The following is a 22632-nucleotide window of genomic DNA, read 5'->3' as shown; positions in this document are numbered from 1 at the left end:
GTACGTGTAGTCATTGTTAGGTAATGGCTCTATTAAGAATTATTATTTGTTAGGGTATTCGGTTGATTAGTGTTTTATTGTTTTACTAATTGTTCAGTTCATTAGTTATTTTATTGTTTTATTATTATTGTGTCCGTAGGACTCTTAGTGTCAACACTAAGTGTTAACCGGAATAGATTTAAATATGTTAGTGATTGAGTTATAGTCCACGTTAAAGTTTTGAATATCGTGAGACTCTTTTATTGTATTTTGTTACTCAAGTATTACATTGCTATAGAATAAAAATGAATCAAATAAATTATTCAACCTTGTATTTATAAGACCTGAGAGCATCTCTAATTGCTCATATGTTTATGAGTCTTTGAAAATCTTACCATATCCATCTCTGTTGCTACCTAGTTCTCATCCCACGTGAACACGTAAGTTCAACCAGAGACACACAAACAAAAGTTAATGATATGGAAGACCCTAGATAGAAACATATTTGGATAGACATAAAACATCCCTATCAAAAACTTGTCTTCCAGCAGTAGATCGACCAATCATAGCTTGTTAAAGTTGGTCATTGAAGTTGATGAAAGTATGATCCAAAAGCTTTATGCAGATTGCAGCTAGGACATTAACTGTTCTTTAGATTAATGGATGATTAATGTTTCGTGTTTGGTACGACATTTAAAGAGAAAAGAGCCAAATGCTTATATTCTTTTTGATCTTGCAGTGGGCCGCCTATAGATTGAACTTTATGTACGTTTTAGTACCAACAAGATTCTACATGCTTTAGGCTTTTAGCTCAACAACCAATTATCACGACACTATCTCTACGGCAGATTCAAACTCAAGAGATATTGATCCTTCCTTGTCCAAAGGACAAAAGCAAGATTAATTGCAGATGTTTCCTTTTGATAAGCTTCTAAAAGGAATTGGCAAGGGCACGGTTCACAAAACAGAATATATATATATATATATATATATATATATATATATATATATATCTCCGTTTCTTTTTTCTCCGTCTTTATATTTTGTTCTCTCTCTTTTTCTATCTCTCTTTCTATTTTCTCTCTGATTCTTCTGGTACAGTTTTTCTGCAAGTGCAAACGATTTTTTTTTTTATTTTTTTTGATTCTTTGTACTGTTTCTCTCTGATTTCCTTCTTACCGTTTCTCTGTTTTTTTATTTAGAGCATCTCCTGCAGTAAGAGATATTCTACCTAATCAAAAAGCACAATTCTCTATTTTAGCTACTTATTTTTTAATACCAACTCCAACAGATTCTTTATTTAATTCTCTATTTTTTTAAATATTATTTTTTAATTTTTTTTTTTTTTTTTATCCATGTACCGCTAGATCATTCAGAATCGTTAATAGACCAGATTCACACGGCATGCCTGTGTGTTATTTTTATTTTTTCATTTTTAGTTTGTCAATTACACGCATGTTATTCAATTTTTTTCAGAAAGTTTTTAGTGATTCAAAAGACTTGAATTTAAATCATAAATTCATGAATAGAGAAGAGAGAAGAGAGAGAAACGTTGAGGGAGGGAGAGAAAAGAGAAGAGAGAAGAGAGAGAAACGTGGAGGGAGAGAGAGAAGAGAGAGAAAATGATGTGAAAATAATATTATATTTAACAATCTAGTGTGCTACAGTGAATAGCAATATGGAGTTATTCACTGTAGCAGTTAAGGTATAATAGCTAATATAAAGCTATTCTGTTGGAGCAAAAAAAATGACAAAAATAGCTAAATGTAGCTAATATCTCCCTTTTAGCTACACTGCTGGAGATGCTTTTATGTACCTTTTTTTTTTTTTTTTTTTTTTTAATTATGTTTCTCTGTATCTCTTTTTCCTTAGTTTTTTTTGTTTCTTTGACGGAGAAATAGAATCTGCAAGGTTTTTGTAAAATACAAATATATAATCTGTTTTTTTGATTTATTTTGATTCTCTGTACAATTCTCCAACTATATTTTTTTGATTTCAAGATTGAGTTTGATTCTGTTTTCTCCAACTATATATATTTTTTTTTATATAAATAATTTTGTAGCATAATTGCAAAAAAAAAAAAAAAAAAAAGGCCACCTACCCGACATAATTAAAAACAAAACAGAAAAAGAAATTATAGTAAAGTTGTTTATGTTTTAAAAAAAAAAAATGAAAGTCCTTAATAATATAAATTGTATTTGTATTATAAGGGTATTTTAGAAAAATTGATCACAATATGATTCCATTCACCAACATATTGCATTGTACCAAACGAAGAAATATGATTAGCTAGTCTATTCCAGTGTTACAACCAAACAAAGGAATATAAATAACTAATCTATTCTACACTCTTCTATTTTCAGTAGTAGCTAATCATTTTCTAATGGACTAGACATTCCTCGAACTAAACGAGGCCTAAAAGTGTTAATATGAATAGATCTAAATATGGGGAAAATTACATTTTACCCCCAAAGTTGATAGCATTTTTCAATTCGAACACCAAAGTTTCAATTTTTGCAATCTATCCCTACAAGTTTCAATTTTTTTTCAATTCGACTAATATTATCTCAAAATTCTCATATTACCCCTAATTTTTATTTTTTATAAATAATAATAATAATAAAAAAAACAAATTTGGGGGAGTGCAAAAATGGCAAGATGGCCAAAGTAGCCACCCCGAATTTTTTTTTTTAAAATTTTTTATAAAAAATAAAAAAAATAAAAAATTAGGGGCAATATGGAAGTTTTGGATACAATTAGTCAAATTGCAAAAATTTAAAACTTTGGGGGGTAGATTGCAAAATTTGAAACTTATGTGTTCGAATTAAAAATCGCTGTCAACTTTAAGAGTAAACTGTAATTTTCCCTTAAATATATTAGTGATTGAGTTATAGTCCACGTTGAAGCTTTGTTTATTGTGACTCTTTTATTGTATTTTGTTACTTAAATACTACATTGCTATGGAATAAGAATGAATGAAGTAAATTATTCAAACCTTGTATTTATAAAAGTTGAAAGCATCTCTAATTACTCACGTAAATACGTAAGTTCAACCAGAGACACACGAACAAAAGTTAATGATATGGAAGACCCTAGATAGAAACATATTTGGATAGACATAAAACATCCCTATCAAAAACTTGTCTTCCAGCAGTAGATCGACCAATCATAGCTTGTTAAAGTTGGTCATTGAAGTTGATGAAAGTATGATCCAAAACCTTTATGCAGATTGCAGCTAGGACATTAACTGTTCTTTAGATTAATGGATGATTAATGTTTCATGTTTGGTACGACATTTAAAGAGAAAAGAGCCAAATGATTATATTCTTTTTGATCTTGCAGTGGGCCTCCTATAGATTGAACTTTATGTACGTTTTAGTACCAACAAGATTCTATATGCTTTAGGCTTTTAGCTCAACAACCAATTATCACGACACTGTCTCTACGGCAGATTCAAACTCTCAAGAGATATTGATCCTTCCTTGTCCAAAGGACAAAAGCAGGATTAATTGCAAATGTTTCCTTTTGATCAGCTTCTAAAAGGAATTGGCAAGGCACGGTTTACAAAACAGTACTAAACTGGTGACGCCATGTGAGGAAGTTAGGCCCATCCAGTTTGATATAAATAAAGGTAATAACATTGGGAATAGAGAAACCATTAGAAGTTGATGAAACCGCCATTGAAAGAGCGGGAGGTTGGTATTAGGAAACAAAGAAAATAAGCTGGTTTAAAGCTATGATACCATGAAAGTTTTAATAAATAGATGTTTGATCAACTTGATCAAATAGTATGTATTGTATTAATATAAGTAGACTTTACATTCGAGAGTTTGAGTACATGTATATAACATTTGAAATTTAAACCTATACAATTTCAAATGTTCAGAGACTATAGCGCTAAGATAATAAGATAACAGAAAGTTGATGCTATCCTATCCTGTAGAGTTTGCTATAGAGATGGACTCTTTCGGGTGGTTATGGTAGTATTTGGTAAATGAGTTGGCCTAGACACTATAGTTGATGTAGATTGATGTGAAAAAAAATAAGACTCTTTAGTATAAAAAAAGTGAAAAAGTGGTATAAAAAAGTGAAAATGTTTTGTTTTGTAAGTATTTTTTTTATTTGAATAATAATAAAAAGTAAATGATATGATATAAAAAGTATAAAAAATTAGAATATTTTGATATTGATGTGATATAAAAAGTAAAAAAGTTAAAATATTTTGACGTTGATTGTTTTGGAAAATGGTAATGAAAAAGAAATCTTTTTGAAAAGGAAATCTCTTTTTCAAAGAAATCTCTGTGACAAAGACCCCACTAGCTAGATTGTTTGTATAAAGAGACGACGCGGGGATTCACCGTTTTGTAACAAACCCAACTCTCTGTTTTTCAGCATCTCTCTTTCAAATTTGCATCCTTGGTGTTGGTGAGGGTGGCTGGTTGATTAGTTTTTAAGGAGTTTCCATGGCGGACATGATGGAGATAAAGATGCTGGCAATTAGGCCAATACGATTGGCAGATCAGGTGGCCAAGACTGCTGACAAGGCGCAATCTTCCAAACAAGATTGCTTAGAGATCAAGGCAAAGGCAGAGGAGCTTGCAGGCATTTTACGGCAGGCATTGAGAGCCCGCAATAAGCTCCATGAGCGTCCAACCCGCCGCATCATTGATGACGCAAAACAGGTCCTCGAGAAAGCCCTTGAGCTCGTAAGCAAGTGCAGCACCAATGGCATCATGAAGCGGATCTTCACCTTTAAATTACCCGCCGCAGCGTTCAGGAAAACGTCCATGCAACTAGAGAATTCAATCAGTGACGTGTCGTGGCTCCTCCAACTGTCCACCGATGGGTACCTGGGTGTTGCTCCGATCGTAGCCAAAGAGCCACTTCTATGCCGCATATGGGAACAAATTGCGATTCTACAGTACAATGGGTCGTCGTTAGAGGAGCGCTCGCTCGCAGCTGACTCTCTGGTTTCATTGGCTCGGGATAGCGATCGAGGTGATAAGCTTATTATTGACGAAGGTGGGCTCGCAGGCCTTTTAAAGTTGGCTAAAGAAGGAAGCATGGAAGCTGCCAGGGCCATTGGCTTACTGGGTCGTGACTCGGAAAACGTTGAACACATTGTGAAAGCTGGTATTTGCTTTGTGTTTGCGAAAATCCTCAAAGAAGGCCACATGAAGGTTCAGGCTATGGTGGCATGGGCAATCTCGGAGCTAGCCGGGAATCACCCCAAATATTGCCAGGACCATTTTGTGCTGCACAACGCAATTCGGTTGCTTGTTAGTCATCTTGCCTTTGAGACCATTCAAGAACAGCAAGTTTCTCTGTCGGGAACTAGCATAAAGAGGAGGGAACTTGAAGAGCCTGCAGCCACTAGGGCCCAAATGAAGGCAATGGCGGCAAAAGCTCTTTGGCAGCTGTCCAAAGGAAATCGCTCTATTTGTCAGTACATCACCGAATCAAGAGGGCTGTTGTGTTTTGCCATTTTTTTTAGAAAAAGGAGCTGGTGATGATGTTCAATTCTATTCAGCCATGGCATTGATGGAGATCACAGCTATGGCCGAGCAACATCCTTTGTTGAGGCGCGCCGCTTTCAAGCCTACTTCCCATGTTGCCAAAGCGGTAGTTAAACAGTTGCTCAGAATTGTAGAGGCCAACTCTAACTCTAACTCCAAACTCCTTGTACCCTGCATCAAATCGCTTGGAAACTTGGCACGCACTTTCCAAGCATCTGAAACAAGAATCATTGAGCCACTGGTGAGGCTACTTGACAAAAGGGTAGCTGTGGTTTCTATAGAGGCTGCCATTGCACTTAACAAGTTTGCTTGCACTGACAATTTTCTCCATGATTATCACTGCAAAGCAATCATAGATGCAGGAGGAGCTAAGCACTTGGTTCACTTGGTTTACTTCGGTAAACAAATGGTCCAACTTCCTGCATTGATTCTTCTCTGTCACATTGCTTTACATGTTCCTCACAGCGAGACACTTGCACAAGAAGAGGTGCTTGCTGTGCTTGAATGGTCATCAAAGCAGGCGCATCTGGTTGAAGAACCTTCTATTAAGTCACTACTATCAGAAGCCAAAGGAAGGTTGAAGCTCTATCAGTCCCTAGGTTCAAGAGGATGAGAGTCAAATAATCATGCCGATTTTTAGTATTTAATTTTATATTATTAAAGTTAGTGTTATTTTGTAATTTAATAATGGGTTTGACCCATATCAGCCAAATTAAGGCTAAAATTTGTTCTTTTCTACTCCTCTATATATATATATATATATATATATTAGAATGGATGAATAAACAAATTTTGTTCTTTAAAAATTGTAATTACTATTATCTTAAGGTGAGATACATCAAATAAGAGAATTGAGGGGTAACTACTCGGAATTGGGCAGTCAAATAAACGCTAAGGAAATGTCCATAAGCCCAAAACCAATCGGTGGGTAAAAAAATGGTCCAAGGCCCGGTCTTATTATGCCATGCATAGCTATGGGAATCTACTCCAATAGCAATGGGCCACACACCAAGCCACGTACCACGTCCAGGCCCACAATGTTAAATACTTTCCTAATTTAGAGTATATAGGTTACTCAAACTTAGGCCATCGTGCACGATCAGCTAGAACGTGACATAGAGGCAGTTATATCGAGATGATTATGAAAGGTAAGCTTAGTAAGGTAAAGAGGACTTTTGGCATTAAGCTCAAAACTTGAACTTAAGCTGCTGTATTTGTTTAAGAGTAAAATATTTTATGAAAAATGGTTTTTGTATTTTTTAGTGTGTCCGAAAATAATACTAAAACCCAGAGTATTTTCAATTCGCTTAAAAAAGCTTGTTTAGTTTCAAATAATGGTTTTCGTTTTTAAATTTTGTAAACTATTTTTTGAGTTTGAGTTTTTCCTTCTTAAATTGTTAAACCACTATCGGACCATTGATGGACCACCACTGAGCCACCATCGGACCATACTTGGACGACCCTCGAACCACGGCCAAGCCACCACTGGACAATCTTTGGACCACCACCAAACCATCATCGTGCCATGTCAACCACCACTGAACTACTCTCGGGCCTTTGCTGGACCACTTTCAGTCCACCATCATGCCCCATAGGACCACTAACGAACCACTGTTAGGCCACCACAGAGACTCGTCGAATTCAAATTTTTAGGTTAATTTTTTTAAATTATTTATATTTATATTTTTATATTATAAATAAAAATTAATTTTTATAGATTAACATGATTAAATGAAAATTTAAAAAAAAAATTATAATTTTTTATACTCGCCAAACGCATGAAAATATTTTCATCATTTTTATAAATAAAGAGTCAATTTTTTTTTATGAGGTTTAATACGTAGCCAATTGAGTTACCAACTTACCATTGCTAAGAAATAAAGAGTCACTAGAGAGGAAGAAAACCATTTGATTTTCTAGGACGGCTGCCATGACGAAAACGAAATGAAGTGAAAAGAAATGTCGTTTTGCCGTTGGCCAGTCCATCCTCTCAGTCCACTCCTCCCCATTCCTCCGATCAACAAGTCCTTCAGCCTCCAACGCCTCTTCTGTCTCTCTCACTCTCTGACAATGGACGCCAACTCCAAAATCCGCGACGACGATGCACCAAAGCAGCCAACGAGCTTCGACTTCCTCACCAGGAAAGCCTACGCCCCTCCTTCCTGGGCCTCCCATCTCAACCCCATCCCCTCTCACGTCTTCCGTCTCGGCCACGTGAGCTAAATTCTCTTCTTTTTAGTTCTCTTTTTCTTGGATTAGAACTTACAAATTGGACTCATACCAGTTTGCTCTTGTTCTTTATCAGCTTCCAACTCCAATCCACAAATGGAACCTTCCCAATTTGCCCAATAACACTGAGGTCTGGTTGAAGGTAATAATCCCTTATACCTCATCCTTACTACTCTTTTTTATTCTTATTTTGCAATATTTGATTTTGTTCTTTTTGGTGGTTTATTCTTTTGAAAATGTTTGACATGTTATATTCAAGGAACTAAAGTATGTTGGGGTGTGGCAGTGTAATCACAGATCAACAGGACAAATTTAATGAAAACAGAGATAAGTATTAACATGGCGATCAAAAGTTCTCTCAATTTTTGACTTATATGGCGTTGTTGATGCCCATTTGTAGGAATTGAGAAATCAGAAACCACTTTGGTTAAGTTTCACTATTTTGAGAGTTTGGTTTTGGGGCCAGTGTTAGCTGCACATGAAATATTGGAAGAGTGCATTTCATATGCATGCATATGATTTTCTTGAAGCTTTTATTCTATTGCATTACATTATTTTTTTTTCATCTTTTACCCCGAAAGCATTCTTGAGTGTTTCTGTTGTCTTTCTCATTTTCGTTTGGTCATAATTTTGAAGCTATTCCTTTTGTGGTGTATGTGTGGATACCACATTTTATTATGTGGTCACAACAACAAGAAGAAATATGAACTGTTTGCACCTATGAGCAATCTGAGCACGGATGGTGATCTTGATATAATGTATTGAAGTTTGAGATGCTCCTTAGATATCTTCTTCACTTTCCTGGTTTTCACTGACAGAAAAATTTGCAATTCTATAGCGTGATGATCTTTCGGGAATGCAGTTGAGTGGGAACAAAGTCAGAAAATTGGAATTCTTGATGGCAGATGCCGTGGCACAGGGTGCTGACTGTGTCATAACAATCGGAGGCATCCAAAGCAACCACTGCCGTGCAACTGCGGTGGCTGCAAAGTATCTGAATCTTGACTGTTTTCTTATACTACGAACCTCAAAGGTCAACTATTTTCTTTTTGAATTTCCCCTCTCCCTTGAAAAAAATATCACATGTAAAATTTGCCTATACTTGAATAAGTTGTTTGGCACCCTTGTTGCTAATTATCTCTTTATAAACTGCAGGTCCTTGTGGACCAAGATCCTGGATTGACTGGCAATCTACTGGTTGAGCGTTTAGTTGGAGCTCATATTGATCTTATTTCGAAAGAAGAATATGCAAAAATTGGAAGTGAGGTTTGTCTGTTTTTTTTTTTTTTGGTTCTGAGCTATGACTTCTTGATGCATGTTTAGTTGATAATCATTACTGCATGCACTGTTGGATAGTTTATTGATGTGTTCTGACTCCGCTGTTACTGCTATTAATATCTCAAGTTGAAGTCTTAAGCTGAAAGGTGTTTGTTTAAGTGATACTTTTGTTAGAGTTATATAAAAAACAACAACTTGAGCAATATGTACGGTTGAAATGGATTGTATTTTGTTTGAAACAATTGAAGTTGTGACTCTTGGTGACATTGCCACATAAGTATTGGATATTTGCTTTTCAATGAATTACTTATTTATCAAAAAGTATTGGATATTTGGACTATACCAAAAGCGCTAGTTGACCTTTTTAATTTATTTACAGGAATATGGATATGTATAAGACTAAGGTCTGAATGAAAATCCTTGGTCAAGGATGTGAATCTTTCTTTCCTAGTTAAGGATAGAGAGAGAAGAAGGCTTCTCCCTCAGGAGAATGGAAGATAATAGTTAAGATTAGATTAGATTCACTTCTCCTCCCCACCTCCTTCCTGCGCCTGCCTTTTTCTTCTGCAGAACATCTTCAATGCATATGGATTAAAATTTCTTTTACAAGACTCAAGTAATGAATGTAGCTAAGGATGCAATTAAAAATATCCAAATGATGTTAGAATGCTGTGTCTTATTTTTCCGCGCTCTCTATGGCCATTAGCCCCTCTCCTAACAAAAGGGTAATGAATGTTGTGGTATGTATTGCATTGAAGTAGCCTTACCCTTATCCAGTTCACAATTAACTTGACACCTTTTGAAATGGCTTTATTCATTTGGAAAAAAAAGTTATGTCTTAACAAGTTTAAGAAGTCATATATGTAATGTATCTAGATATAAAAGAATGTTTACTAGTACCCAGTGTTTGCCCCATAAAGGTAGGGTATTGGAAGGGAAATTTAAATATGATTTTGCACTTTTAACAGTTTTTCATGAAATTGTATTTCAAGGTTATGTTTGGGTAAAAGAGGGTGAGACTTCAAAAGGGGTATCCTCTGGTTAAGTGGTAAAAGAGGGAGGGAACAAAATGGAGTGAGCCCCCTTCCCTTTGGGTCCACCATTTTGTTTTCTTCCAATGAGGAGGAAATGGAGAGAAGAAGAGTCGATTTCAATCTTTAATATGGGGCCCTTCATTTCCTTTCCTTCTTAATTTTTCTCACTCAACAAAGCACATAAAGTGAAATTAACTTTCCCTTCTTAGCACTTGTCCCAAAAGCCTAAGTTGAAGAGAAACGGTGAATTTAATTTAACCACTATTCTTACATGAAAAATGCTATACATCCCAAATTTTTTTTCCCAAAAGTTGGTTCCCAAATAATGTGTCACCATCCCATGAGTTGGTGACACACTTCCCAAAATAATAAATCTCGTGAGATGGTAACACGTTATTTGGGAACTAACTTCTGAGAGAAAAATTTGGGATGTGTAGCACTCCTCTTCTAACATTCTCTCCTTTCAAATGCACATGGGTTCCTTCTCAATAAGTGGGGTCCAACATGTAGAGCTTTTGACTTTAAATGGGAGGTATAGAGCGAAGGCAAAATTGAACTCATGGACCATTTGCTCTTATGCCATGACAAGTTATTTACTTTTCTGTCCAGACCTTTGTGTTGAATGATCATGGATAATTAATATATTGCGTAATGCTCTAGCTGATGGACAGATCAGCCACGCCATATCAATGTTGTTTTTTTTTCACCATTCTATATTCATCCATTTTGCTTTTGACCATTGGCGTGGCTTTATGTGGCTGAACTCATGCAGTGGAATTTGTGTTACCTCAATCAGATAGCTGAGATAACACATTGTTGACTGAACGATTATTGACTCGTCTAAGTTATATGTGACAGACTGTTTTATGTTGCATACAATATCTATTTTTTCATATTGATTAACTGAAGTTTTCCGTTGGAAATACTTTTTAGTTATTTTCTTTGTTCTTCTGAATTTCGCAGTCTCTTACTAATCTCTTAAAAGAAAAGTTGCTAAATGAAGGGAGACGGCCATATGTTATTCCTGTCGGCGGATCAAACTCCCTAGGGACCTGGTGAGATTGGGTTGTTGATGTCTATGTTATTTTATTTTTCCATTTGCATTCTATTGTTTGGGAGAAATAATTTCGTAAATTGAAAATTATAGCTGGCCTTCCTTTAAGCTGCTTGTTATCGTGACATCTTATGTTTTTTTCCATATGAATAAACTATTCTCTGGTAAAAAACCATTGGAACCTTTCTGATGTTTGAAAAAATAGGCTTGGCAAAGCATATAACCTGACTTTAAAGGATTTTCGGTTATGCTGTAAATCTCATGACCATGAGTGGCTCAAGGGATGACAGAGATGTCGAGTGTCATGGGTTGAGTCTATGGAAAAGTTTCCACCATGATGGTTTTACCATGGTGCTCCACTCTTGTGTTTTAGGTTCCTAAAATGAAAGTTGGTTTTAGTTACCTTTGGCTTGCCCTTAGGTGCTCTACACCCAATTCCTTTTGTGTATTTGTGTTCACTCTTTTGTATCTCTTTTAATAAATTACATAATGAGTTGAAAATGGATCTGGGTTACTACTTGCCCATTTTTCTTAATTGGTTTCTCTACTCTCTTTCTTTCTTTTTGGTGTGCACTTATGGAAAATCCCTTCAAACTCAAACTTCTAATCACTTTCTCTCTAGATGAGTTCTGTTATTTTTTTTTTCCCCGAAGTTTCCTCGATTTCTTATTCAATGTTTTTATAATTGCTATCTGACTCTTACATGTGATATTAATCTGTTCAGGGGCTATATTGAAGCGATCTGGGAGATTGAGCAGCAGCTTCAGACTGGGACTAGCAAAATAAAATTTGATGATATGGTTGTAGCATGTGGCAGGTTCCACTCTACTCCATCTGTTAGTTTTTGCTGCTATCAGTGATGGTTTTTTGTTTTTGCTCCTTCAAGCTTCTACCTTTATCTGGTGTAATACTGATGTAGTATAGCCCTTTAGTTCCAAGATTAGGGGTTGCCTACAATCAGAATTTTTGATAAGAATTGGTGGGTTGAAGGCATTGAAGTTTCGGTTTTTTGGTTTAGAAAGCTAATTTGATAATTGTGGATGGGAAAAGGGATTAGATTATGTTTGGAAGAGATACATGGGTTAGGCATTCTTTGTGTGAACGGTGGAATTAGGGAAAATCTTGACTTCAAATAACCTCAGGAAGTGGAACGTCATAGTGATAGATTAGTGTTGTATGTGCAAGAATAATTGGGAGTCCATTAATCAACTTCTTCTTCACTGCGAAGTGGCAATAGATTTATGGAGTTCGCTTTTTCATCTTTTTGGTGTTGATTGGGTTATGCCTAGAAGGGTAAGATAGTTGTTGTCTAGTTGGAGAGGCCAGTTGGGAAGTCACAATATTTTGGAAGTTTGGAGGATGACACCTTTGTGTTTAATATGGTTTATTTGGAGAGCAGAATGCAAGGTGCTTTGAAGATCGTGAGAGTTCAGTTGTAGAGCGAAAAAATATTATGTTCAAATCGCTTTATGCATGGAGTATAATAGTCTGCATTTTTCTAGTTTTTTTTTTTCTGATTTCTTGGACTTTTCTCTTTCTCCCAAATCAGGGTTTCTCTTATATACTTTATGTGTACTAGGATTGTACCATTCTGCACTTTCAAGGAGATTGAATTACTTATATAAAAACAAAAGGAAGAAAAAGTAAAGGTTGCAGAACTTTTCTTGGAATCATCTTTTAGGAGTTGTGTGCGCTAAAATTAGGGTTTAAGGGTAGGGTTTAAGGGTAATCCTTCTTCCAGATGAGAGGTGTTCTTGAAGTCAGAAAACACTGAAGCAAATTAACTCACTCAGGACTGATTGTCAAAGAAGAGGTTGAGGCCAACCTCTTGATTAGAAGACTGTTAATCCAGACTATTTGTATAAGCTTTCAAGGGCTTTCTATAGAGTCATCTCAAACAGGCTTTGAAAATTCAGCAAAGCACAAGATATCTGACTTTATGAATTTTAAAGAGTAACAAAAGAGTATAATTTTGGGGTTCATAATACATAGACACTAGGAAAGCTCTCTGTATACCTTTGGATTTGTTTCAATTATTTCCTCTTTAGTTTTTTCATGCGTATATATATATATATATATATAGTGAGAAATAAAATCCTCGGCCTTTTTCCCAATTCTGATGCTCAAAATTGAAACCATTCATATTGCATCACTACCAAGTCGACAAGACATCACCTTATTTTTATGTTTGATACCACACCTCAATGAATTTCCTTTGTCTAGATAGTGACTCATTTGCAGCAACAATGACTTCACTGAGTTGGATTTGAATTTAGGTTAATTCTATGAATTGTCTTTTATAATAGCAACTTATACTTGCAGTCTTTGAAAGAGATATTGGTGGAGTTCTACCAAACTTTTTGTAGGGCTTTTTACCATCAAAGAAATGACTATTCATCTTTCATATAGTTTATTTTGGGAATTTAAAAGAATACTGTCGTGCAGAAAATATGAGAGTTGATGATTGTACTAATACCTCATTAATACATGACTTTCGTTGATTTTCAGTGGGGGTACAGTTGCTGGTCTGTCGTTGGGATCATGGCTGAGTACATTGAAGGCAAAGGTTTGTCCTTCTTAATATAGTTTCTCATTTGCTGTTCTTGAACATGCCAATTAATTTCATTTCTATGTTTCACTTATTTGTAGGTTCACGCATTCTCTGTTTGTGATGACCCTGATTACTTTTACGACTTTGTTCAAGGCCTGCTCAATGGACTTGAAGCAGGTGTTAACCCACGTGATATTGTTAACATTCAAAATGTGAGTGTTTATAAGTATATTAACATAGGTTTTTATGAGAATATTATGCTGTTTCATTGCTGACCTCCCTTGAAATTTGCTGTCTCCATTCTAGAAATGCATAAATTAGAATGTGACTACATGTATTTACTTTGTTGAATTTATAGTGTTTGCATGAGTTGGAGATATTTCTTGGTGGCATATATTACTTGTAACATGACCGAGTGAGCTTGCTGTAGTTTGCCTGTTCTATTCAAGAAGTTCACTTACCAGACGCGCTCACTGCAAATTTTACCTACATTCAACATAGCACGTATGTGTCTTTGAGAGAGAGAGAGAGAGAGAGATCTTTTTTATAGATATGTATTCTAGGGCTGCACTCATTTCAGTGAGAGAGAGAGAGAGAGAGAGAGAGAGAGAGAGATCTTTTTTGTTGACACGTATTATAGGGCTGCAATCATTTCAGTTTGCCTGCTGGATCTAGTTTACATAAATACTAAGGAAACTAAAAATTTTCATCTTGTTTAATGTAATAAGGGTGGGTGGGTTGCAATGCCGTGTGGGTATGTGGGGCACACACCTATGCATATACACTTCAAGGATAGTCTCGGGTATTCTTGAACTTCTCCTTTTTCTTTGTTTTGTTAATTATTTTATTTTTTCCTTTTTCAACCATTTTTTTCTTTGTATTGTGCTCTCATGGAAATCTTTGATTTCTAGCTATCTGGACAATTAATGATGAAGTGGTATGTTTTGTCTTTTATTGGTAAGTTACAGAAGTACCAAATAGGTATTGAAGCCACAACCTTATCCTCTATTATTTTTGATTGGCATGTCAAGTTTTATCGTTCATTCAGTCTCAAAATTTCCCCCCTTTTTGTCCCAACTTGGGAGTGGGAGTTGTATCCTAGAAACTATAGGGCTTGTTTAGTAATGTGTTTGAAAGTTTTTCTCTTTTTAAACACTTTTCTGTTTGTTAATGTGTTTTGGAGGGTTTTTTTTTTTTTTTTTTGAAAAAGTGTTCTAATGTGATATAAATGTGAAATTTGTTTGTGTTTTTAGGAGTGTTTTGTGTTTATGTTGTTTGTTAATGTTTTTGTTTTGAGAAGAGAAAACAAAAGACAAAAAACAGAAAAACAAGAATTTGCTTGCAATAATATTCAGTATGAGAATGCTGGTTGATTGATTATAAAAATAAGTAATGAGATTCTTATCTTCCTACAGGCCAAAGGGCTGGGCTATGCAATTAACACCTCTGAGGAGCTTAAATTTGTCAAGGAAGTCGCTGCAGCCACTGGTGTTGTTCTTGATCCCGTATACAGGTATGCACAATATTTTGCAATGCATCATATTTTTTCTCCACGTGGATGCTTATTACTGGAGAATCTCAACTCATAAGACGACTTTTTGGCTAGAGAGAAAGTTTCATTTCTTAAGGGGAAACAATGCCTTATGTCAGATCTTATATGTAATATTGTTGTGGGAGAGTGGTATTGGCGGTAGTGATGCCCCTGATGCACATCTCAACTTTCATATACTGAAGTAAGGCTAAACATGAAAGAAATACTCCAATCAATAAATAGTTTCCTAATATAAGAAGAGAAGTTCGTGCTTCAAAGCTTTGAGTAGATGACTGAGCTGTCTTCTTTTTACGCTCTAAATTGTTAGCAATTAATCTATTGGTAAAGGTATGCTTCAAGGCCCTGGCAACCCTCTAGTCCTCAATCATTTTGCCACCAACGCTTGCAATATTTTTCCACACATAACAGAGGCTAGCACACTTCACATTCTGTTTTACACGCCAGAATCTGGATACTCAGATTTCTCTCATCCTTGGGCAGTTTTTTTACTAACTGCCCCTAAATGTATGGGAGCAAGAGAAGTAAGATTGCTATGTTTTATAACTGCATTCATGTACTGTCTCAATGCCTTGCTGCTAGTCTCATTCTTGTCCAGTTATTACAAATAACTATTGGTAACTGCTTTGCCATGGGCTGCCAGCCTGCCACATTCGTTGGAGCATGCATGGAAAACCATTTGTCCAAGAGCTTTTGTAACTGGCTGCAGCACTCAGGAACTGACACTGATGCGCTGATAGCCCAATCTGCCTCGCCTGCATGCTTGTGTGCCCATACCCGTGCAGTTGTTATGTGTGCTCACAGCACATTCACTGTAATTCATGTGTGAGCCTTTGCATGCATGGATTACTTTCCGCACATAGCATGCCCCACATTGATTCACAACACAGTGAATGTGGCATACTAGCACATCAGCAGCATACTAGCATTCAAAGAGTACCTGCGGCCACTGCATGTAGAGGCCCATGTTGTGCCAAGCGCACAGAAATGCTCCCACGTGCATCCATCAGAATAGGCTACACATGTGTACCCACCATGTGCACCTCGCAGGAACACAGTAAGCTACATCCCAACAATCTATGCTTGGGGTAACTCGGAGCCAATACATGCTACACACCAACCCATCCTCGACACCCTGCTGGCAGCATTACAACCTTCTTCCCACCAGGCTCCAACTCGGTGCAAGGGCATGCCTCCTTCATGCATTTAGATTGCTTGGTTGGCATGGATAGAAGCTGCAACAGCATGCTATCAGCACTGTCATCGAGTCAAGGGTCTCACACACGGTAGGACTATTGTTGAAAGGTTCCTCTACATGTGAAACTGCCAACCTGACCATGCAAGCAAATGCTGGTACATTAATATAGTAGTCCAGTTACCGAGCATTTCTTTCAGCATAATATGTTTCTTGTTTAGGGCGGGGGTAGTTTATACTCACACACGTAGTGATTAACTAATTGCAAATTAGATTGCAACAACTGGAAAAAGGCCATTTCTCGACTGTTTTGATTCTGAATGAAACAAGGTTAATGTTATCCTTGATGTTATGTTGTTTTGTTGTTAGTTTGCTTCCCCCTTCTTGCCTGGGTTCATCTGAAGATTTAATAAAAGAGTTAACCTATGTGCGTTGAGCAGAAGTTTCAATTGATGCCTATGTACATATTATTGTTTCTCATGAGAATATTGTTGATTTGATTGATATTTCGTTGTGGGAAAGCATAAATGGTTTGAATGATATTTTCCCTTATCTGATTGTTTAATTTTAGTGGGAAAGCTGCTTATGAGATGATGAAAGACATGGCTGATAATCCTAAGAAGTGGGAAGGGAGAAAGATCCTCTTCATACACACAGGTGGACTTCTAGGGTTGTATGACAAAGTTGAGCAGATGGCTTCATTTGCAGGGAATTGGCGTCGAATGGATGTCCATGAAGAAGTTCCTCGCGGAGATGGTATTGGAAAAATGTTCTAGAGAAGCAAAACAAACATTAAAGTGCTTGCGTTACATTTATTGTTCTTTGGTGATCCAAGCGCTCAATCAGTGCTTTGTACTGATGCATGTAAAATACTCCTATATTTACATTCAGATATAATAAAAATAAATCTACTATGTAGATTCTTGTGTGTGCTTATCTTATCATGATATGTTTGTCTAGCATGTTGCCCATCATTTGTGAGCAGAGGGATAATATGTTTTCAAGATTTTGTTCTCTTTTACATAACTTAAGGGTAGCTGATGTAAATCAGAGATCCTCGTTTGCAAGCTCGTCTACAACCGTCCAGACGGGCCTAAACCCGAAAGCCTCGTCCAGAGGCCATCCGGACGCCTATGTTATTTTTCAGCCTTTCATCCGGATGGACTGTCGGGACAGCGTTGTGTTCCGTTCGAACGACCATTGTTGAATTGCAGTTTGACTTAATTTCTTGTTATTATTAGGTTTAGGGTTTGGGGGCCTATATATATATGTTTTATAGACCCTAGAATGCAGCTTTTGATTATTGTTCAGTTTTTTTTAATAAAAATACTCAGAGTTGAGTTTCTTCATTATTTTCCTTCAAACCCTAGAGAGTATCAAGGATTTAGTGAATTTTTTTTTTTTTTTGATTCGTTGATAGTATCAAGAACTTAGGAGTATTTATCCATTCTTTTTGCTGTTATTCTTGCATCTCACGAGTTCTACGTTGCATCAATAGCTCAATGGGTTGGGAATCACATCACTAATTTGAATCTCCTATTTCTCTTCCCTTTGTGGCTAATTACATAAAAAAAAAAAAAAAAAATTGGGAAAAATTCACATATCACCTTAAACTACCACTCAATTGACAATATCCTTCTAAACTACCAAAAAATTGACAATGTCTCCCAATAATGAAAATACCCTTAACAAAAAAAAAGCTAAAACATTTTTAAAAATAAAAAATAAAAAAATCAGGGTGTGAAATTTTTCTTTTTTTCAAGAAAAAAAATTAAAATTTTTTCTTTTTGGTTTTTTTTTTTTTCCTCTTGTATTTATTTGAATTTTTAGTCTTATTGAAAACATTTATGGTATTTTTGTCTTTTTGTTAGCTTTATGAGGGTAATTGTCAATTTTTTTTGTAGTTTAACGAGACATTGTCGCAATCGAAAGTTTGAGAGAGACATCATCAATTGAGTAGCCTTAAAAGTGGATTCGGCCACCCACATTTAGCCAAAGGGGCGGGCCGAACCACACCCTGATGTGCTATTAAGTATTTTTGTGTATGGAATTTTTCTTAGATAAAAACAAGTTATGGTCCAAGTATTGTAATTATTGAGTCATGAGGTCTGTCTATTGAAGAAAGTGTAATGCTAACTTCTTAAGATGTTCTAGTAAGTATTCCTCAAATTTCAATAATTGTTTTCAAATTAAATGATGAGTATTTTGATATATTATTATTTATGAAAAATAATGAATTGGTAAATGCAAAAAAAAAAAAAAATCTTAATTTAGTTTTAAAACAATAATTGAGATTTGAGAGAATTCCTAGAATTCTAAGGAATCCTGATCTCATTTGGTTTTAGATTGAGATCTTCTAGAATTTTCATTCTCCTAGAATTCTCCTTAAATTTGAGATTCTCAAATCTAGACCAATTAAAAACCTCAGTCGTCCATCTCATCGGATTGAAATCTCCTAGAATTCTCCTTAAATTTGAAAATCTCAAATCTAGACCAAGTTAAATCAAGAGTTCAATAAGAAAAGAATTATAACCCAAATAGCAAATCAAATCATAGAAACCAAAGGATTGATATCTCATATAATTCTTTTTAAATTTGAGATTCTTAAATTCATAAATCTCAGTCGTCCATCTCAGCTAAGCGACTAAAATAAGCCATGTTTCAGAATTTAATGAGGAAGCTACCTTATTAGTAGCTTAGATTGGTTCGCTGAATGTCTAGTTCATTGAAAAATGATTAGCTACTACTGGGAATAGAAAAGTGTAGAATAGATTAGCTATTTCTATTCTTTTGTTTGGTTGTAATGCTGGAATAAACTAGCTAATCCTATTATTTCGTTTGGTACAATGCAATATGTTGATAAATGGAATCATATTGTGATCAAATTTCCTAAAATACCCTTATAATACAAATGCAATTTATCTTATTAAGGACTTTCGTTCTTTTTTTTTTTTTTTTTGTGTGTTGCAATTATGCTGCAAAATTATTTATATATAAAAAAATATAGTTGGATAAAACAGAATCAAACTCAATCTTGAAATAAAAAAATATAGTTGAATGTACAGAGAATCAAAAGAAATCAAAAAATAGATTATATATTTGTATTTTATAAAAACCTTGTAGATTATGTTTCTCCGTCAAAGAAATAAAGAAAAAAAATGGTACAGAGAAGAGAGACGGAGAAACAAAATAAAAAATAAAACAGGTACAAAAATAAAAAACGAAGAGACGGAGAGAAGAAAATTAGAGAGAAACGATACAGAGAATCAAAAGAAATAATAATAATAAAAAAAAATCAGAAAAACTGTATCAGAAGAATCAGGGAGAAAACGAAATTTAGTCCCACAAGTTGAGTTTTTTGTGGCAATTTACACGATTAATTTAATCCCACAAAAAAAGGATTAGTTAAGCTACTCATATTAATTTTGAGTGGCTTAGCTAAGCCTGTGTGTATGAGATTAGTAGTCTCATGGGAATAGACTATTCCCGGGAATAGAGTGTTACCAAACAAATGACTAGCTATACTTAGTGTTAACTAGTCCAATCCAAGAGTCTATTCCGCAAAACAAACGGGCCCTTAAAGTTCTGTCACTTAGTAGCTTCCTCATTAAATTCTGAAACATGGCTTATTTTAGTCGCTTAGATAAGATGGACGGCTGAAATTTATGAATTTAAGAATCTCAAATTTATAAAGAATTTTAGGGGATTTCAATCCTTTGGTTTCTATGATTTAATTCACTATTTGAGTTATAATTCTTTTTCTTATTGAACTATTGATTTTTAACCTAATTGGTCTATAATTTATTTCCTTACTTAGCAGTCCTATTAATTCAATAGGTTTAGAATTATTTCCTAGATAGATTTCTACTTTTAACTGGATTCTTTAATCTACCTATATATGTAGAGAGGTTTCCACAAACTTTAGAATATGTAGAGAGAGGCAAGCAAGAGGGCTTTAGTTCTTCAAAGCTTTTTAATAAGGTAAATTGTACTTTTTTTTTTTTCTTCACTTATATTTTCTCTTTAATAAGGTAAATTAGTTTAAATCAATAAGTATGAAATTTATTTTAATTGATAGATTCCAAGTGGTGTGTTTTGGGTTTGGCAAAACAGATTGCTCAACAGGTATTCCATTGGATTTCATCCTCGTTATTTTTGTAGTGTTATTTCTTTGAGTTATTTCATGGTTTTGCATGTCATATAATTTTGATGTGTTTTAGGGAGTATTTTTTTTATTTTTGATTATGAAAAAAAAATTATAATGCAACATATGTTTTGAGTTTCTAGCTAAGTTATGCTTTAAACTTGACAGTTTAGTAGTTTATCTTGATTTAGCGTGCTTTGTATTGCATGGAGACATTATTTTGAGATAGGTAGTCTTAGAAATCTTTTTGGTAACTTTAGAACCAGTTTGGGAGGATAGGAGGACAGTTTAAACAAATGAGGTTCTACCTGAAACTCTCTGAGTGGACGTACGACCATGAGACTGGATGTACGAGCCTTTTGGGCAGATGTACGGCCACGAGCCTGGACATACAACCAAAAGTGATCCTGGGCATGCCACTTTGGCCAGTTGTCCGATAACCTCTATTTTCATGTTCTAGGTTCGTTTTAGTTGGATTTAGAACTAATAATATGTCTTTTCTCAGTATTCGAGGTTATGGAGTCTCAAGGAAAGGTGAAAAATATTTTTGTGTTTTATGATGAGTATTTTGTATTTTAAGTTGTTTGTTAATGTTTTTGTTTTGATCACATAGAATAATTTTTATATATATATATGATTTGTCAAACCTCTTCGATATTTTTAGGATTTTTTTTTTTTTTTTTTTTTTTTGGTAATGGTACTTAAAACTTTAACTACACAATTTACCATAAGTGAATAAAACTCTTTTAATTCAGAGAAATTTCATAATAACTTTTTGGGTAATCCTCCGATTTCAATTTACTTCCTCGATTTTTAAATACAACTTTTAATTATTTAACTGTTTCTTCTTCTTCTTCCCTTTATTCCTTAAGGTCAAAATTGTTAATACCATGGGTTGGGAATAAAATTACACTACAAGCCCATCAAATTTTAGGTCTTAAGGCCAATGACATGCCCATAAAATTATTAATTAAATAGCAGGAGATACAATACAAGTTGGGCTATATTGGAATAATCAGCGTCAAGAAGTCTACTCAAAGTCTAAATAGGATTAGGAGCCTAAGTCCAACTCTAGCTATTAGAACTTTCAAATCAACTCAAACAAGAAGATATAGTCCAAGTCTATCTCAACTCTTTAGCCTATAAATATGCTCCTACACGATGTACAAAAATATCTTGAAATAGGCTTTTTCATACTATCAGACTAAAGTAGATTGAATTGTTAAGTTTTGTACATAATTTCTGAGCGGAGGGCGGATATTTCGACGCTCTTATTCTTTTTGTAGCAATTGTGGGAAAGCAAAGACGTATTGCAGATCTAGAAGGTCCCAAAGAACGCGCAGCCCACACCGTGTCAAAAACTGTTCTAACATCATGTAAGCAGTTAGTTTATTTATTTATTTATTTTTAACTTTATTAAAAAAAAAAGGTATTTGTATAATAAGTAGGGGTGTCAAAAATTACTGGGGAACCGGAACCGGAACCGGAAAACCGGGAAACCGGAAAACCGGAAACCGGGAAACCGGGGTCCCGGTTCCGGTTCCGATTTGAAAAATCTAAAAACCGGGTACCCCGGTTCCGGTACCGGTTTTTGGTACCCGGTTTTTACCGGGAATACCGGAACCGGGTTTCCATTTTATTTAATAATATTTATATATTATTATGTTTATATATTAATATATATATTATATATATTAATATTTTTTACACTTAGGTTTAGGTTTAGGGTATTTTAAAAAATTAAATTTTTATTTCTAAGGCCCAAATAGGCAAAAACAATGATTTTTTTAGGATTTTTGGACTTTTTAAGGTTTATTTTTTAATTATTTGAAACAATCACAACAAAGCCCCTTTAATTTAGACAAAGAAACTAATAGATTTTTTAAAAAATGGGCCAACTTATGAAAAAAAAAATTGGCTTATTTTAGGCCCAATACTTAAAATAAGCCCAAAAATCAATTTTTTAAAAAAACCGGTTACCGGACCGGGTAATACCGGAACCGGCCGGTAACCGGGACCCCGGTTAACCGGGGTCCCGGTTCTGGTTCCGGTTTCTCAAAATTGAGAACTGGGGTACCCCGGTTCCGGTTTTGGCCAAAAACC

The 22632-nt window shown here is 35.0% G+C and overlaps 1 protein-coding gene and 1 pseudogene across 1 annotated transcript; both read left to right on the top strand.

The window, feature by feature from the left end:
• Positions 1-4442: 4442 nt before the first annotated feature.
• Positions 4443-6108, top strand: LOC132184277 (uncharacterized; annotated as a pseudogene).
• A 1299-nt stretch (positions 6109-7407) lies between these two features.
• Positions 7408-17313, top strand: LOC132184276 (bifunctional D-cysteine desulfhydrase/1-aminocyclopropane-1-carboxylate deaminase, mitochondrial-like). The gene is made up of 10 exons (XM_059597844.1): positions 7408-7709; positions 7801-7866; positions 8563-8757; positions 8880-8990; positions 11000-11091; positions 11815-11907; positions 13599-13656; positions 13740-13853; positions 15057-15154; positions 16957-17313. Exons 1-10 carry the CDS (start codon positions 7455-7457, stop codon positions 17159-17161), a joined length of 1287 nt encoding a protein of 428 aa, XP_059453827.1. The 5' UTR covers positions 7408-7454; the 3' UTR covers positions 17162-17313.
• The last annotated feature ends 5319 nt before the right edge of the window (positions 17314-22632 follow it).

The sequence above is a fragment of the Corylus avellana genome, chromosome ca6, assembly GCF_901000735.1.
Source record: "Corylus avellana chromosome ca6, CavTom2PMs-1.0".
Taxonomy (NCBI): Eukaryota; Viridiplantae; Streptophyta; class Magnoliopsida; order Fagales; family Betulaceae; genus Corylus; species Corylus avellana.
The sequence above is the reverse complement of the archived record's forward strand: the minus strand, read 5'-3'. Positions and strand labels throughout refer to the sequence as shown.

Excerpts from the sequence above, each read along its gene's own strand:
- LOC132184276 (XM_059597844.1), top strand. The coding sequence starts at position 7,455 with ATGTCGTTTTGCCGTTGGCCAGTCCATCCTCTCAGTCCACTCCTCCCC. Across the intron at positions 8,758-8,879 it reads TTATACTACGAACCTCAAAG|GTCCTTGTGGACCAAGATCC; the intron begins GTCAACTATTTT and ends TATAAACTGCAG. Across the intron at positions 8,991-10,999 it reads ATGCAAAAATTGGAAGTGAG|TCTCTTACTAATCTCTTAAA; the intron begins GTTTGTCTGTTT and ends TGAATTTCGCAG.